General features: G+C 40.9%; 2 protein-coding genes across 4 annotated transcripts in view; both read right to left on the bottom strand.

Annotated features, from left to right (window-relative positions):
* POC1B (POC1 centriolar protein B) overlaps positions 1–18,347 on the bottom strand; it is a 122,191-nt gene that overhangs the window by 102,764 nt on the left and 1,080 nt on the right. The gene's annotated exons all lie outside the window — the stretch shown is intronic.
* On the bottom strand, positions 13,112–18,214 carry GALNT4 (polypeptide N-acetylgalactosaminyltransferase 4). The gene has a single exon (XM_066257772.1). It carries the CDS (start codon positions 17,949–17,951, stop codon positions 16,203–16,205), a length of 1,749 nt encoding a protein of 582 aa, XP_066113869.1. The 5' UTR covers positions 17,952–18,214; the 3' UTR covers positions 13,112–16,202.

The following is an 18,347-nucleotide window of genomic DNA, read 5'->3' as shown; positions in this document are numbered from 1 at the left end:
CATTTTCTTCCCCTTTAGCCTCTCCTACCTCCCTTCACCCGCCCTTCCCATCTGGTAATCACCATAGTGATTGTCTATAAGGGTTGTTCTGTTTTTTCATTTTTGCTTAATCTATGCATATTTTTTCTTAGCCAATTGAAACAACGTTAGAAACTTTTGTTTTTTAAAGCAAGAGAGACAAGAGAGAGAGATGAGAAGCATCAACTTGTAGTTGCATCACTTTACTTGTTCATTGATTGCTTTTCATACGTGCCTTGACCAAGGGGCTGTAGCCACACCAGCAAACTTGGGCTTCAAGCCAGTCTTTGGTCTCAAGCCATAAACCCCAACTCAAGCTGGTAAACCTGTGCTCAAGCCGGATGAGCCTATGCTCAAGCTGGCGACCTTGGAGCCTTGGACCTGGGTTCTCAGCATCCCAGGTTAAGGCTCTATCTGCTGTGCCACCACCAGTCAGGCTAAAAACATGTCTTTTTATTGCCAAATACTTCAATATCTTCAATATGTATTTGAATATAAGTACAAGGACATTCACTGACATAAACCACAGTACAATTAACAAATCAGGAAATTAAGTACTATGTATTTAATATTCTTACTATTCACAGTCCACATATGGACTTTGCCAATTATATAGCTATTTTCCCCAGTCTGTGATGTATTCCAGGTTACGCATTGTATTAATATGTTTAGTCTCCTGTGAACTAGAAAGACCTCCTAGGACATTCTCTGTCTTCATTGACCTTGCTATTCTTAGATTGCAGGCCTATTATTTTTTTAGTATGTTTAACAATCCCCTCCTCCCATGTTACCTTGTGTGCTAGATTCAGGATATATTTTTTGATAAGAAATCCACAAACTGTATGTTGTGCACTTATCAGTGTATCATATTAGGATGCACGTGGTCTGTCCCAATATTGGTGAGATTCACTTTGATCACTTGGTTTAGGTGGGTTTTGCCTTGCAAAGTTAGTATCTTTTCCTCTTTGTAATTAATAGGTAGGTAATGAGGGAGATACTTTAACACTATATAAATATCCTCTTCCTCAACAAATATCACACACTAATTTTTAGCATTCTTTAATGATTACCAATCCATCATTATTTCTATAATTTACTAATAAGCAATTATATTAATTGGTAATATATTTAATAAACTGATTTAATTTCTTAATTTGTTATTATAAGGTAAGAATTTCCCCTTTCCTCCCTTTACCTGTTTATTCATTTACCTATTTATATCGTGTGGACTGAGAGATTATTTTACTCAATCGCAATCCATAGTCATCATTACTTATTTTGAATCTTATATAGTCCATATTTGGCTAGTAAGAGCCCTTACTGAGATGTGCCCCTCATTCCTCGAGTACTTCCTCACTTCTAGAATATAAAATGTTCCATGATGTACTTTCCCTGCCCCGGCCCTGGAATCGCCTCTTTTCTCCAAGATGCTCTGACTCCTATTATTGAAGAATGGCATTTAGAAACCAAGATCTGGGGGCTATGCCTGCTCATAGCTACTGGTGTGTCAGAGAACAGCTAAGAAATAAGATATAAATAGAAATTTCAGTGGGCAGAACTAAGAAATTAGATATAAATAGAAGGCTGTACTATCTCTATATATATAGATACAAAGATGAAGATATTCAGAACCTGAGTGCATACCGATGACTCCAATTCTAGTCTTACACTACAGAACACAGCCTCGCCATGCCTCTTTTCATACTTGTTAAGTCTTCCCTCACAGTGAAAACTTGGCTCCCATTATGCTCAATATATTTTTTTCAAACCTAGAATACACAGATAGTAGGGTGATAATCACTAACCCACACCTCTGTAAATAGCAATCTTACTCATCAGAGTTCAGAACTCAGTTTTGCTTCTACCTGGTCTTGTCAGACTTGGTTTTATTCTTTGTTACAGTGGATCTACTTCAGTTTTGAACTTAGGTTTAGGCATACCTTTCCTATTAGGTGTGGTTCTGATTCCTAAGGCCTGGCCTCTCTGGTGTCTCGACCACACACCTGAGGTGCTCAGGATTTCTCACTTTGTCTCAGCTAGAGATACAGGGACATCAGCTCTGCAGAGTCACTGCGATCACCATTCCACTTCCAGCCCAGCATTAAGCCATCTCAACTAGATTTCATAGATTCTCAACTTGCACATGTGTTGCTGGGCCCTCAGCCAAAACTATAATGACCCCCACAGACTCCTGTGGCTGCTTACTGTTAGGGATGGAATTAAGCAAGACTTGTGGAGACAAAATACCTCAGCAAGGCAACTTTAATAACTTCTGCAGAAGGGCCTGCTGCCGCCAGTGAAAGCCAGCCAGCAAGCGCACGGGCAGAGGGCAAATTCTGTTTTTATCCCTAACGCTGGCCCTAGGCTGCTGGGTCTTGCTCCATTGGCTGAAGTGTTGACCGTACAATCTCATTTTCCCCCATCTGGCTAGTTAAAATGGTCGCGCCAAGGGGGTAAGGGAGAGATGGGGATATCATTAACTAGATAAGGGGGTTTGGGGAATGGTCAGAAAAAAAGATGACTGGATGAAGGGGGCTGGGTGAATGGTAAACAAGTTAGTTGTTTCTTCTTCCACCCCCTGGTTGGAGGAATACAGATGAAGGGGGGTGAGAATTGGTTGAAAGAAAAGAACATGAGGTAAAACATTTCCTTCATTACCCTACTCAGCAAGAACTTCCCAAGAATCCTGCCACACAAATTTCAGCCCCACTACAGCCAGAACTACGACCTCTGCTGCCTCAGGGCAGCCAGGACGTCACTCTCAGGCTTTACCTCTCTGCTGCACGCAGGCAGCTCCTTACAAAGAAAGCCCAGGAGACCTGGGGAGGGGGGAGGTAAGGGGACTCGCCTTGTGTTTCCCTTATTGAGAGGACCACAGTTTTTGCACTCAGTATCTGTAAACAATTGTCTAGTGTGTTTTGTCTTGTTTTATAGTTGTTTTTATCCTCAGGGCAAGACTGCTTATCAATCCCTCTGTCATAACTGGAAGCAGGTCTGCCACCTCCTTTTTAATAGCTGCATAGTATTCTATTGTGCACCTTCATTTATTTAACCAGTCTACCTATTTAGGTTGTTTACAGTGATTTTACAAATGATACTGTCATGTTCATGTGTTATTTCTGACAAGTGCAAATATATCATTGTGATAAATTCCTAAAAGAATGATTGATGAGTCAGAGCACACATTTTGGAATTTAAAAATAGGTCTGTGTTCACTATATAATATCTTTCACAGCTTTATAAATTTGGATTATATGCCTCTCAAGGTTTTTAATTTCATATTCAAGAGAGTCCTAAGAATTCAATCACCTTCATATAGAAATTCTTGAACTTTTCAATTATTTCAGAAGTCTTTTTATGTATTTTCTCTTTCACCATATCCTATTTTAAGAGCCACCTACCAGAATTAATCTCAGCTTTCTAGTTTGAAGGCACCATGATTCTGTCTTTGGGTCATAAAAGAAACCCTGAGCTGCTTTCTTCAGAGAAAACTAAACAAGAATATCTAAGTAAATCTACAACAAAAAATTATTTATAAATATTTCTAAGAAAAATCTAATGTAGATGGATTCCAACATTTGGTGCCAAAACTCGGGACAGAGTACTAACTGCCTGGACGATCCCTCTTTGCCGTCCAAACTTACAACCAGGGAAGCAATGGGCAGCAGCAGCTCGTCCCGGGCTTATTCCTTGATTCTGTTTGGACGTGTAATTGTAGGTCGATTGGCCGGCAGTCTAACCCTGTCCTGAACCCCTGCTGGACCAGAAGTTTCTTACAGAACCTCATGCAGACCTTCGCCAATCAGACAACTGGAATAAATCTACCTAACCCTACACACCAACCCTGAAACCTGCCCTCGTGAAACAGAAAAATCTGAAACCCTATATCAGCAAACCTCCTAAATTCTATTTTTCAACCTCTACAGGTCCCCTAACCCTAAAGCTCTCTCGTATCCTTGAAGAACTAGGAGAATAAATAACATTCACCTCTTAATGCTTTTCAGTCTTTTTAGCCTTCACAGAGTAAGAGGACAAGACCGCTGGGCCTTCTTGGCTGAAGAAGAGCCTACAAATAAACATGAAACATTTCTTTTAGCTTAAGCTAACTGCTCTCTCCAGGGCTGCCAGGAAAAAATATCTCTAACTTTACCATGGAAGAACTTCCACACACACACCCCTATACAACCCTCCTTATCTCTGCATTGCTAATCTCCAAATACCTGCCTCTTTCTTTATTAAATTCCTACAGGCCAGGATGAGAGAAATCTCTAGGATTACCTACAATCAAATGCTCCTACACTCCTATTCCCCAGTACCCCGAGGAGAACTTCATGAGGGAAATATCAAATAGGTAGGGATGACAGCAGGAAGAAGCCGCCCCTCAGCCCGAGAAGTTCCCTCCTGAATGTTCTCCAAACCCTCTTCCTCTTTACCACACATATTCAATCCTTCTAAAAAAACTTACACCAACAGGTTTCCTGTATCTTAAAATCTCCACATGTCCTCTCATTTGATAGGAACCAGATCAGCACGTCTCATGAGGCTCATCCAGGAGACCATGCATCACATGTCACTCTGTCCACTTGGCACTCGCAGCAAGCTACTGACAATTATTACCCTGCAAAATTTTTTTACTTCCTCACTCAGGTTTTCAGAGACATCGCCTGGTTCAGACCTCACAGCACAGAAATTGATGACCTCCTTAACTGGATGGGGGACTTGGCTTGGCAAGGTTCCCTTCTCAAGTTCTCTCCAGAAGAAGCAATAATTTTGCAATTTTTTCTCCTCTTTCTCCTCATCACCCCTCACCATATATTATAAAATTAATAACTGCCTTTCTTTTATATGTAACCACAGAGTTGAGAAATGATAGATATGTAAATTCTGAACTGCCCTCTTGATGTTCTGCTTATCTGTCAGACCTCACCTTTACTAGACTATCGCCCCGAGACAAAGGAATTCCAAAAAGCTGAGAAGCCACCCCAAGGAGGAACTTCGGACACACCAGGACTTTTGATTCAACACCCACATGCTCCAAGCCCCCAAGGAGGAGCATTCTGGACATACCAGGACTTTTGCCTCAGTATCCCCTCAGGCTCTCCCAAACACTATATAAGTTGCCCCTAGTCTGTAACTGGCGCTCTTCTCCCCCGGGAAAAGTGCCCGGCAGGGTTCCTTTCTTCTTTTCAATAAAGCCTGTTACTCTGGTCTTTTGGACTCCCATGGATTCCAACACTATCAAACACTATATAATTCGCCCTAGTCTGTAACCGGTGCTCTTCTCCCCCAGAGAAATGCCGGCAGGGTTCCTTTCTTCCTTTCAATAAAGCCTGTTACTCTGGTCAAAAAACAACAACAACAAAAAAATCTAATGTAATTCCCAGGCAAACACATCTATAAGCCTAGATAAAAGTAAGATGATTGCATAATATAAAGACAATTTCTAATCTATTAACTTTAATACCTTAATACTTATAGAATTAATTTGTACTATCTTAGAACTGTATATCTTTATTATATACGGCTTAAGTGTCTGTTTGTCGCCGATAGCTTATTGGTTGCTTGCGTAACTGTACTAGCCAATGGGGTGAAGTTGCCACGGCATTCAAATAGTCCCACCTTCTGGCATGCCACTTCACAAATTGAGGTTAAAGATTGGAGCAATTATTATGCTGTTAAGAAATCTTAACACCAGAAGGGGTCTTTGCAATGGTACAAGACTAGAGGTTCTCCAATTGAAAAATAATATCATAATAGCTAAGTCTTTGACTGGCTCCTCTAAAGGTGAAATACATGTCATTCCAAGAATTGATTTGGCTCCATCTCAAACAGGGTTGCCGTTTCAATTGAGACATAGACAATTTCCTGTAAAACTTGCCTTTGCTATGACCATCAATAAGTCTCAGGGCCAAATGCTTAAGCGTGTTGGCATTTTTTTTTCCTGAGCCTGCATTTGGACACGGTCAACTTTATGTTGCCTGTTCAAGAGTTCGTGAAAGAACGGACGTAAAATTAAAAATAATTCATGGTCCTCTGCAAGGCGAGCTTAAAAATGATGGAAAGATCTACACAAGAAATGTTGTGTACAAAGAGATCTTTGACATGTGAATTAACATTTTATTATTTAAATCACCTTTATTTATTGAGCTAGCGGTGGCTCTTAAGAAAAGTACCACCAGTGGTTTCCTTCATTGCACTCTACTTTAAGCAATTAAGCAAGTAGAAGGGGGAAACCCCGTGGGGCAGTAAGCAAAGGGGCGTCCTCGCCACCTGCCCTTGGTAATTCAGTTTGAATTAGCAGACACCTTTGCACAAATCATTTTGATTACAATTTATAATATCTAGAACAGCGGTCACTTTGTATGACCACTGGGCTTTCTAGTAATAGTATACTTAAGTGATGCCATGAACTTAAAAATTTCTCTGTCATGAATAAGGGAATAAATACTTAAGCATGTTTTCCTACTGGCTGACACTAATTAGCTTGCTAGCTTAAGCACGGCCTAAAAGAAGCTGAGGGTGCTTTTAAGAATAATCTTTAGTGGTCCTGGCTGGTTGACTCAGTGGATAGAGTGTCAGCCCAGCATAAAGACATCCTGGGTTCAATTCCTGGTCAGGGCACACAGAGAAGCGACCATCTTCTCTTCCCCTCTTTCTTCGCCTCCCACAGCCAGTGGCTACAGACATCCTGGGTTCAATTCCTGGTCAGGGCACACAGAGAAGTGACCATCTTCTCTTTCCCTCTTTCTTCCCCTCCCACAGCCAGTGGCCCGATTGGTTTGAGCATCAGTCGGGGTGCTGAGAATAGCTCAGTTGGTCTGAGTGTCAGCCTCAGGTACTAAAAATAGCTCATTTGCAAGCACTGGCCCCAAAAAGGGGTTGCCAGGTGGATCCCAGTCGGTGTACATGTGGGAGTCTATCTCTCCACCTGTCACTTAAAAAAAAATCTTTAGCAATGACAATCTGGAAAAATTTAATTTAACTTATTCAAATTCCACATCTCCATGATGACTGATGACTAATAATCATAACAACACAAATGTTTACTGAGTTGTTATTATGAGCCAAGTACCTTTAAAGACTTCATAAGCACTTTTTGATTTAGTCCTCACAACAGGCCAGGTAGATATCATTATTCATCTTTTACAGATGAGGAAGTTTTAGTGAGTTTGAACGTGTCCAAGCTCACACAGAGAGAAAGTAGTAGAGCTCTATTTCTAAACCCAGTCCTATGAGACTCCAAAGTCTGGACATTTATCAACAACCTAGTGTTTCTCCAAGCACTGGGGATTTATGGATGCTCTCCGTTAGAATTACTGAGGGCCTTAAAATGCATGTTCCTAGTAGGTTACCTTCTTTGGGGTGAGACCCAGCAATCTGAATTTTTCTCCACTGTTTTAGTTAAAACTGATATATATTGAAATTTGAGAAGTACTGCATTCTGCTACTATCTCTCAGTGAGTACACTTGATTACTTTAGCACTTGGGAATAATTTTTAAACTCTAACAATGGGAGAAGCTTCAACAAAGCTACTACACAGGTTGCCATCAAGAATCATAATAGAAAAAGAAGTTCTGGCAAACTTTTATTATAGTTTCATTGTGAAGATATAACTTAAAAATTCCAAATTTAATTCTGCTTCTATTTAGTTAGAAAAAGGAGAAATTAACTTGTCCTTTACAATCATTTATTCTACAAACAACCCACACACATTAAACAGGGACTGAGTTAACAACAGGGTAATCTTGAAGGAAAAAAGGGGGAAAATGGAGAACTCCAATGTTAAAATTTTATAATATTAAATGGAAACTTCTGAAGTACAGCTCCGATTCTGCAAATTATGTAAAAATACTTCTTAAGTCTTCTAATGTTTGTATAAACTTGAGTGTGGCGCTCTGGGAAAGAGTCTGGTCTAATGAAAAAGGGTCCGACCCCAAACCAGGTTTGCGGGGCTCTGCTGCTCATTTGCTATAGAGCTTCAGGAAAGTTACTCAACTTTCAATTTCTGCATCCATAAAAAGGGATGACATTTCTTTACAGGTTATTGTTTTCTCCCATCCTCTCCCCTCTGATCACCTCTCAACCTATCCTGTGAAACTCAAGAGTCCACCACCTTCCAAAAGGCTATCAAGGATATTTTCATCATGTAAAATACAATATAGGGGGCCTGACCTGTGGTGGCGCAGTGGATAAAGTGTCGACCTGGAAATGCTGAGGTCGCCGGTTCGAAACCCTGGGCTTGCCCGGTCAAGGCACATATGGGAGTTGATGCTTCCAGCTCCTCCCCCCCTTCTCTCTCTCTCTCTCTGTCTCTCTTCTCTCTCTCTCTCTGTCTCTCCCTCTCCTCTCTAAAATGAATAAATAAAAAAAATAAAAATACAATATAGGGAATATAGTCAATATTGTCATACTATGGGTGGTACTAGATTTATGAATGATCATTTTGTAAAGTATATAAATGTCTATGTACACCTGGAACTAACATAATATATGTCAACTCTAACTGAAAAAAAAAGTTAAAAAGAAATCCATCATGCTTCATGTTTTCTCCAATCATAGCTAGATTAAGTTTAAGCTGTAAGCCCCTCTGGTCATCAATGATTGTGTGCTCTCACTCCCACAATGCTCTAGGTAACACCTTAGTTGAACCTGACACCAATGCCTTCTCTCCTTCCCAAAAGTTTCCACTGGGCCAGAGGAATACCCATTAGATGATGACCATTATATCCTCCTCTTCTTCTGAAAGTCTTCCCTGTCCTTAACAACTTAAACCTTGACCCTGTTTGGGGACATCAAGTTTGCTAAAACCCTTTCAAGCAACAATCATTTTCTCTCTGATACTTCACCTACTTCAGGACAGCCTTTCTCTCCATTCCAACTCTTGTTATTATTAATTAGTTCATTCAAAAGCCATGTCACCCCTATAACATGTAAGGCATGGTGGGTGGGGAAAGGGAAGTGAAAAGTAACAAAATAGGCAAAATCTCTAAATGAGGAGCTTATATTTAAGGGGAGAAGATAGAAACAAGAAAGACAGGAAAGATTAGTTAGGAAGTCATAATGAGAATTTTGTATGGGAGCAGAATATTTACTTCAAATGGAGTGACCAGTAGCATTTTTAAGTGGAGACATGAAAGATAGGAAGGAACCAGCCAGGCAAAGAGTGAGGTGACAAACATTTCTGCCCAAGGGAACAATGAGGCCTCTCCAAATACTTTTCTTGCATGCTTCCTTCACAACCCATTCTGTGATCACGTCCTGGATCTTGTCATCAGCAGAACCTGAACACATCCCTTGCCACTAACTGAAACTCGCCATCCTCCGACAACTAGCTTTCCTCAGAGCTCACTTATTCAGTAGCTTCCACCTCTTCCAGAAGTCTAATCCACTGGCCTAAGTTCTCTCCAGTAAGGCTCTTTTCACCATCTTCATTTAACTATCCATGTAGAATTCCCTTCTTAGACACATATCCAATCCCTTCTCTCCCTCCTTCCTTCAGGCTAGCCCGGCAAAATCCCAACCACTCTGCCTTTTCTAAGACTGTATCTGTGCCAGTGAGGCTTGCTAGACACAGACCCAGACAGACTAGGAACACCATAAATTCATGATCACTAATTTCACACGATCTTCTACACTGCTTAGTTCTGTAGTAGTGCCCTCCCCCCACCTCTCCTAATGACTATTGGATATCTTTTCCTCTCTTTCACATTTAAAAAAAAATTTTTTTATTTATTCATTTTAGAGAGGAGAGAGAGAGACAGAGAGAGATAAGGTGGGGAGGAGCTGGAAGCATCAACTCCCATATGTGCCTTGACCAGGCAAGCCCAGGGTTTCGAACCGGCGACCTCAGCATTTCCAGGTTGATGCTTTATCCACTGCACCACCACAGGTCTCTCTTGCACATTTTTATCCTACTCTAGACCTTGGCTTTCATGATACCCTACTATAATGTTTTTCCCTATTTCTGATTATTCCTTCTTAGCTTCTTTTGTTATTTCTTCTTCTGATCTAAAGTTTAGAGATCAGCCCTGGCTGGTTTGCTCAGTGGATAAAATGTCAGCCTGGTGCATGGACATCCCAGGTTCAATTCTGGGTCAGGGCATAAAGGAGAAGCAACCATCTGCTTTTCTCCCCCTCCCTCTCCCCTTTCTTTCCTTCTTCCCCTCCCACAGCCAATGGCTCAAGTGTCGGCCCAGTTGCTGAGGATAGCTCTATTGATTTGAGCATTGGCCCCAGACAGGGGTACCCAGGTGGATCCTGGCTGGGGTGCATGCGAGAGTCTGTCTATCTCCTCTCCTCTCCTCAAATAAATAAATAAATAAATAATAAAGGTTGGAGATCTTTAGGACTCAGACATGGGCCATTTGCTCTCATTATTCTGTGTTCTTCCCAAGTAAGCCTATGTATATTCCCATGACTTGAACCATCTGTATTCTAATAACTCCCAAATTCCTTTCCAACACCTCCTTACTTTGAAGATCACTATCCTAGTTTGAATCAACATCATCTCCTGCTAATATTGCCATATAACAGCTCTTGAATTCTCTAATAGTTCAGTCTCTGTATGGTAGGCATGACGATCTTTCTGAGCTATAAATCAGACCATGTTATTCCCTTACTTAGAACCCTTCAACAACTTCCCACATTTCAGAACAAAATCCTAAAAATATAGCCTCTTAAGTTTCCTGTGGTGCCATAAAAATTACCAAAAACTTGGGAGGCTTACACCAACAGAAATTTATTCTTGCACAGTTCTAGAGACTGGAAGTCTAAACTCAAGGTGTTGGCAGGACCACACTCCCTCGGAAGGCTTGAAAGATTTCATTCCTGCTTCTCCCAGCTTCCGGTGCCTTCAAGAGCTCCTTGGCTTGTGGCTCAATCACTCCAGTTCTTTGCCTCTGGCTTCATACGACTTTCTTTCATTCCCTTTGCATGTGTCTTATAAGAACACTTGTCATTGGATTTAGGGCCCACCCAGATACTTCTAGATGACTTCTCAAGATCCTTCACTTTATACATCTGCAAAGACCTTTATTTACAAATAATGTCACATTTACAAGTTCTGGGGATTAGCACATGGGCACATCTTTTAGAGGGCCACCGTTTAACCCACTACTGCCTCCTAGCCTCCAAGGCCTTACCCACGCTGCCTCTACCTCCCCTGCAACTCTGCAACTTCATCTCCCAAAGCTCTGTCTGGGTTTACAGGCTCTACCCATTCTGGCCGCCTTTTATTTCCTTGATTGAGGACAAGCTCTTTCTCATCCTTTTTTACATATGCTGTTCTCTCTTAGTCTAACTCCTCCTTCAGGTCCTGAATTAAATCTAACTTCATAGAGACGTGTTCTTTGACCCTATTAACTTATGTTGACATAGTTATTATCCTTCAAAGTGCCTTGTTCCTTTTCTTCACAGTATTCACTTATTTTCCTGTTTCAAGTTGTACCTGCATATAATTTGTGTGTTCACTTGTCAATGACTGTCTCAATCGCTGGACTGAGAATTCTTCATACCATTTCTGGCACACCTGTTTTGATAACTTCCGTCTGTATACCCATACATAGGACAGCACCTGGCACACAATAGCAGTAACTAAATAAAGGAACACTGACTCATAAAACAAGAGAATCCCCCATTTCCTTTGGAACAGGATTAGGTAAGTGCAAATAAGGAAGTAGAACAGTGACCAGATAGCAGAGGACAGTGCGGAGGACAGTGCGGGTCGGCAATAAACCTCTCTCCCAGGCCAGCCTGACAGTGCCCATGCTGGGCACCAAAGTGAAAGTCGCATCTGATGATAAGCAAGTTGGAAGGACTTCTCTGCTCTCTTCAGTTCTGCCATGAACTATACACCGCAGTGGCTCCTTCACCTTTTATAATTGTATCTACTTCCTTTTCAAAAGCATTAGCTGAGGTTTTTCTGAATTTTAGAAAACACTCCTATACAAACTGATCTCCATCCATAGTCTAAGGCTAAGCTGGAAGATTCACATTTTAGCTGACTTTCTTATTCTACTCAATTACAAAATGACTCAAGTATTAAAATAAATACCGCTGGCCTGGTTTTAAGGTTTCGTACGCACAGAACATAGAACATAGCTCTTTTCAAGGACACATGAAATTAATTCTCCAACCTTTTTTCACCCTGAAGTTTTTTTGAGATATAATTCACATACTATAAATTTCCCCTTTTAAAGTGGACAATTCAGTGTTTAGCTCAGAGTTGTACCACCACTGTCACTAATTACAGAACATTCACATCACCACCACTTCCCTGCCCCCGAAGGCCCATTCTCATTAGCAATTGTTTGCTATCCTCCCTCCCCCAGTCTCTGGGAACCCCTAATGCACTGTCTCTGTGCATTTTCCAGTTTGTTTTTCATTTTCATGAAACAGAGACAGAAGATGATTTGCACAGGGTTACAGTCATCTAGTAAGAGGGCAAGATTACAACACATGCATTTATAGCAACTTTTAAAACAGTACAAAGAACAAGAGATCAGTGAAAATATGTTCATCTCGACCACACATATCTTAAATGTGGCCATAAGGTATCTGGTGTATAAAGCAGAGTCCTTAGACTAGTGACTCTCAGGCGGTGTGTCAGGCTGGGAGGACTCGGGAGTGGAGAGTGTCAGGCTGTTATCACAAAGAGGAACAGAGAAGCTACTGGTAGACAGGAATTGAACTTAGGGAGAGGGTGATTCAGAGAAGGCTGAGGAGGTGTGAGGCTAGAGGGTTTATAGGATAGACCCTTTTTTCAGCTCAGGGTTGTGAAATTAGTGCTAATGTGCCCAGGTGACCACTTGCTTTCTTTTATAGTGCCTTTGATGGGCCCCAAAGATCCCCAATAATTCCCAGTTTAAGTAGTAAATGCATAAATAGTGCTAATACTATATCTGAATTCATGCTGGTTAATGATACCTTGAGAGATACTGTGATACAGAAAACCTGACTTTTTTATTTTCCTACTGTCTGCATTGTAATTAAGTCAAAGAATTATATGCTTAACTTACCTCTGTACCATCAATAAATGTGTACACAGGAACAGTGGTCTCATAGACTAAAATAATCAGAATCCACTTGCAAAAATAATTAGGCACACATTTTATTTTATATTTTAATCAATATTGCAAATACCATTAACAAAAGGGAAAAAGGATGGAAACCGCTCAGCACACAGAAAAAAAATTCATCGTTCACAAGAGATTACTCTGAGCCTCAACATTCTTTGTGCTCATTTAAAAATATTATTAAAACAGCAATTAAAAAGACAAGTCAAAACTAGGTATTTTATCAATTCAAATGGAGATCCTAAATCAATTAGAACAACTTAAAAACAACCTTTGCCTTCAACCTAGAAAAGTTTGATTTGCCAACATAATACAAATTTTCTTTTACAAACAAGTTGAATTATAGAGATCCTGCAGGTGACTAACTCATCATTAAAAAAAATGACTTCTAAAGTGTCTATTTAGATAGTCAACTGTTCATAGACTCGAACACTAAAAGACATAGTGACTGACCACATAAAGTTGAAACTTCTTGTCTACCAATTATTTTACTAAAATTGTTAAGTATGCAAATTAACTTTAACGGTCACGTATTAATTGTTCACAACAAAAGAGCGCTTTGGTACCAATAAATTACAAGTACGGGGCATCAAAATATATTTTGTTTGCAGTTTTATAATGTGTCCTTGGAACTAAATTGGAAATGCCTATGTACTAAAACGTCAAAGCCTCATTCTTTTGTTACCTACAGTATTGTGAGGAATGAACAGCCTAACTGCTCCAAATTATTGATATAAATAAAGCACTAGCCTAAAATTTCTTCCAAAAAGATGAATGAGTTACACCCTGAAATTTATACTAATAGTAAATAGAGAATTAAGTACTACATTACTAATTCATGCTTCCTTTCACTCTTGACATGAGCAGCAAAATACCAGAATAAAAATAATCCCCAAAAGTACCTCCAGAAAATATCAATTTTAGGTATCCCATTTGATAGGGGCCTAAGAAGAACAACAAAAATAAATTAAAAAAAGAAAAGGTAATTTAATAATTAAAAAAAAAAAAGGTAGACTGAACAAGGGGAGAGGGTGGGTTTAAGAGATTATCCGTTGTCAGTCAGTCCTTTTGTGAAATTCAGAGCGTTATTATAAATCCTTGAGTTACACCCAAGGCCATGCACATTGCACATGGAATCTGTACAATTCTTTGATAGACTTTAAGGTTGCTAGATAACTTAACAGAAAGTTAATAACACATTTTCATTTTAAGAAGCAAAAAAGAAACAAAATATTCAAGATCCCAAGGAATTTTACTTTTTAAAATGGCTACGCTAAAATTTTTTCTTAAATTCACATTTTGCAAAGTTGCTACTCTTTAGGTCATTAAGTAGAAACCAAAAAGAACTTTCCATATGAGTATGTGGACAAGTTCTTTATGGAGCATGCATTTTCCATAAATCTAGACTAAAGTGAACTGAGATTTCATTCTAAATTTAGCCTGTGATTTCTGGATATATATTGGAATAAAACCAGTAAAAGTACTTTTATTTAAATATATTCACTTCTCAAATTATTTAGCTTAGGAAATATTTATATCCTTAGCCCAAAAGATTACTAACAGTTTGAAAGGTAAAAGATAAAAACAAAAATTGGTTCAACAACTGTCAAAATGAAATAAATGCATATACCAACCACAACAACTTTCCACTCATCCCAAAATAAACCACTTCCAGTGAGCTCAGCTCACCTGAGTTTTAAAACTATTTCTCTTTTCCAACTTCGTAACTGGACTGAACGTTGCTCAACAACATTACCTATGTTAAAAGTGAAGAGATAAAAAGTGTTGTGAAGATGGCACAATGACTGAATCTGGGACAGATATAATGTATAATCATAACAAGTCAGAGCTGGAAGGGATCTTCAAGATCTAATCCAGCACCCCTACTTTACAGATGAGGAAACTGAGACCCAAACTGAGTCATTCCGTCAAATGACCAAAGTTACATTCCTGGGCTGGGCCATTCATTCACTCATTCAGTCAGTCATTCTCCCATTTACTGAAAGCTGCCTAATCACCAAGCTCGGTGGTATGTGCTGAAAACAAGCTGGAGGGCAGCATTTCGACCATTGTCAAGCCAGGCTTTCTTCCTTGTCTTCTTAAGATAAATCCTGAAATACCCTAATCATTGAGAATTCACATTAGAGTCTGGCAGCCTTTGCAAAACCAGGTCCACTTTCAGTTTCACACATTTCAGTAAACACAGTTGGGTTTAACTGCAGAGAGGCCTCAGTTGTATTTAAGTGATTAAGCATTAACAAAGGGAAGGAAGCACAGTATTCTGATGAGTCCTTCTCGAGTACATTCATAACTTAAGGAAATGCAATCAGAAAATGACCTAACATACAAACAAGTTCACAGACAGGACAGGTAATGAAATCAGAGCGATTTGAGGTATAAGTATAGATCAGTTAAGTCCAATAGCTCAAGTTTACAAAGTGTAGAATGTAAAGATCTCCCCATTTCATTCAGATGTGGGTATATTTTTCTGAGATGCCTGTATGTTAAAAAGACCTCCAAACTCAATTCAAACAAATGCCCACTTCTAATGATACATATATCTAAACCAGGCCTTTCTCCTTAAAATCAACTTTCTTTGATTTCCACTTGATTAAAAGTAATTAGAATAAAAAATAAAACTTAAAATTTAATGTGCTGGCTAAAGAAATTCAAATTCTATGTACAATCAAAACCTCTATAGCTCAAACTGCACATTTATGAGTTTTGTTTAAAAAGAAAAGGGATGTGCAGTGAAGTTACCCATCAACATAAATCATCTCTTATTTTACTTGGACTTTTACATTCTTTAATATTAAGTCTGGCACTTAAATGTTTTGAGTATCTCAATTCACAGTCAACTTCTTTAAAGAGAAGAAACCATATTGACAGAGCTCTGGAAAAAGACAATTGTTAAGGAAGGCACTTTTGAATACTAAACAGCAGCTCTCCATGCATAGGTTTCTGTGTTCTTATACAAAACGAACTACTGATTAGACAGAGCTCTCTAAGATGACCACTGGGCAATTTCTGACAAAATAAAATCTTTACTGAGGCTCTTTGACTTTCCAGAATATATCGTCAGCTCAAGACCAAAGTGCTGTTGTGCTCTTTTAGTTCTCAAACTTCCAGATTTGATTTTTATCAAGAGCATCACACGTTCTCATCTGAACATCAGGCCGGCCCTGAGGTGTCCGATAAGCAGTAAGACACAGTCCTGAGTATGGATGAAAAATGGTTCCATCGTCTTTAAAGTGCCAAATGATGTTTTCTGGCACAGGGAACCCATCTTTTGGACAGTGTAGCATTCCTACATGTTTTTTTTGTTCAGGAACTTCTGCACACAATTCTGTCACAGAATTAAACCTGATTTCTTTGTTTGAAGTATATTCAAAGAACTGATTGCCTCCTTGCCCATGGCATCCAAACAGTGAAAGGTTTGCGCCTGTGGGGTTGCTGTCAGGAGAGTTATAATCCAGACATTCAGAAGAGATCCCCATACTGCGAATAGCTCCATGCCAGCCTGGCCTATCCTCCGGAACATGTAAATTCGAAAACACATTTTTCAAATACCAATCAAAGCTCTTGCACTTCAGCTGTTCTCGTAGTAATTTTCTTTCAGAGATATCACCATAAGCTTCTTTCCTTGCTGGAGGGTTTCGATTGTAGAAATGCTCTTTGTACTCATCCATCCACACTTCCGCTGCTCGAGCAGTGTTCTGTAGGAAGTTAGGCCGGGCGTAGGGAGCCCGCTTAGGGAATACATGGCCCACGTGGGAACACGGGTGGATCTCTAATTTACCTCCACACTGCCACACCCTAAAAGACAGTTCCAGGTTTTCACCTCCCCACACTTCCATTCCAGTGTCATAAGTTCCAAGGTACTCAAAATATTTCTTGCTGACAGCAAACAGTCCTCCAGCCATGGTGGGCGATCTGATTGGGTCAATTCTCGATTTCCGTCTGTCCCTTTCATGTTTGGGGACAGAATGCCACTGGAACGTTAACCGCCAGTCAAACCCGCCAATCATAGGTTCCCCAGTCTGCATATAAAATTCAAAAGTATTCCAATCAATGGTGTCTATAACAGGACAAACAATTGCAGTCTCATCCTCACTAATCCTTTCCAAAAGTGGTTCCAACCAACCAGAATTACACTCACAGTGACAATCCAGAAAAGTGAGAACATCCCCAGTAGCAAAAGTGGCCCCAATCAGCCGGGCCCTAACCAGCCCCTCCCGCTTATTAGTTCTAATCAAGCGGACCCGCTCGAGATTGCTGATGTAAGTTTCAAGTTGTGTTTTCAAGTAAACTCTGTCACTCAAGTCATCGACTAAGATGATCTCCTTCAGAAGGACAGCGGGCGAAGTTTCTAAAACACTGTGGATGGTGCGGAGCAAGGTCGACCAGGCTTCATTATAGAAGGCAATGACGACAGAGGTGGTGGGAAGTCTCCTATAGTTAAACGTCTCTGCTTTACACTCATACATTCTTTTATCCTCTATGTGGCGGTGCAAGGAAATCCTGTCACTGAGGTAAATGTTAATGGCATATCTCTCAATGAGTTCTTCCTGCTGCTTCAGTTCAGCCTCGTTAAGCTGGAGCTTGCTAGCTCTCCCCCACTCCCCCAGGGCATGGGGATCGGCAGGAGGCTTCTCATACAGCGGTCGGGACAAGTCCTCTGCCATCTGCTCGGGGTGCGGGAACTGCCTTGGCCCCCGCCTCCTGGCAAGGCCAGTTCCTGGGGCGGCGTGGAAAGTGGAGACCGAGAGTTCCACCAGGACATAGGCCACAGTTAGGAGCGCCAGCAGCAGGCAGCTTTTGCCTGCCCAGGTCCACCTCACGGTCATCCGGATCCTCATGGCCGGGGCGCGGACGCCGCCACCAGAGTCACCGCGCAGGGAAGGGCGGCGGGATCCGACTCTTGAGTTGTCGACCCAGACACGGGCGAACGTCCGAGCAGGTCCTCCCTTTCATGCAGGCCCTCGGCTCCTTTCCAGCTTCCCAGGGGTCACCTGAGACCTCTCAGTCATCGGCGTCCGGCACAGCCTCAGCTCCTCTCTCCCCACTTCCTCCCGAGCGTCTCACAACTTTTCACAAACTCTGCAGCCAGCACCCCACCCTCCCCGGGCCGACGACAAAGCCCTTCCTTTCTCCCTGGCGCCTCCTGGTGGTGCGTTCGCGCAAGTCTCCGGCCAGGCCCAGGTCTATTTGCGACCGTGCGGGGCCGGGATGGGATGGGATGGGCTGCGATGAAC

This window comes from Saccopteryx bilineata, chromosome 2 (genome assembly GCF_036850765.1).
Source record: "Saccopteryx bilineata isolate mSacBil1 chromosome 2, mSacBil1_pri_phased_curated, whole genome shotgun sequence".
Classification (NCBI taxonomy): Eukaryota; Metazoa; Chordata; class Mammalia; order Chiroptera; family Emballonuridae; genus Saccopteryx; species Saccopteryx bilineata.
The sequence above is the reverse complement of the archived record's forward strand: the minus strand, read 5'-3'. Positions and strand labels throughout refer to the sequence as shown.

Bases quoted from the DNA above. Each gene is read 5' to 3' on its own strand.
- GALNT4 (XM_066257772.1), bottom strand. From the start codon at position 17,951: ATGAGGATCCGGATGACCGTGAGGTGGACCTGGGCAGGCAAAAGCTGC.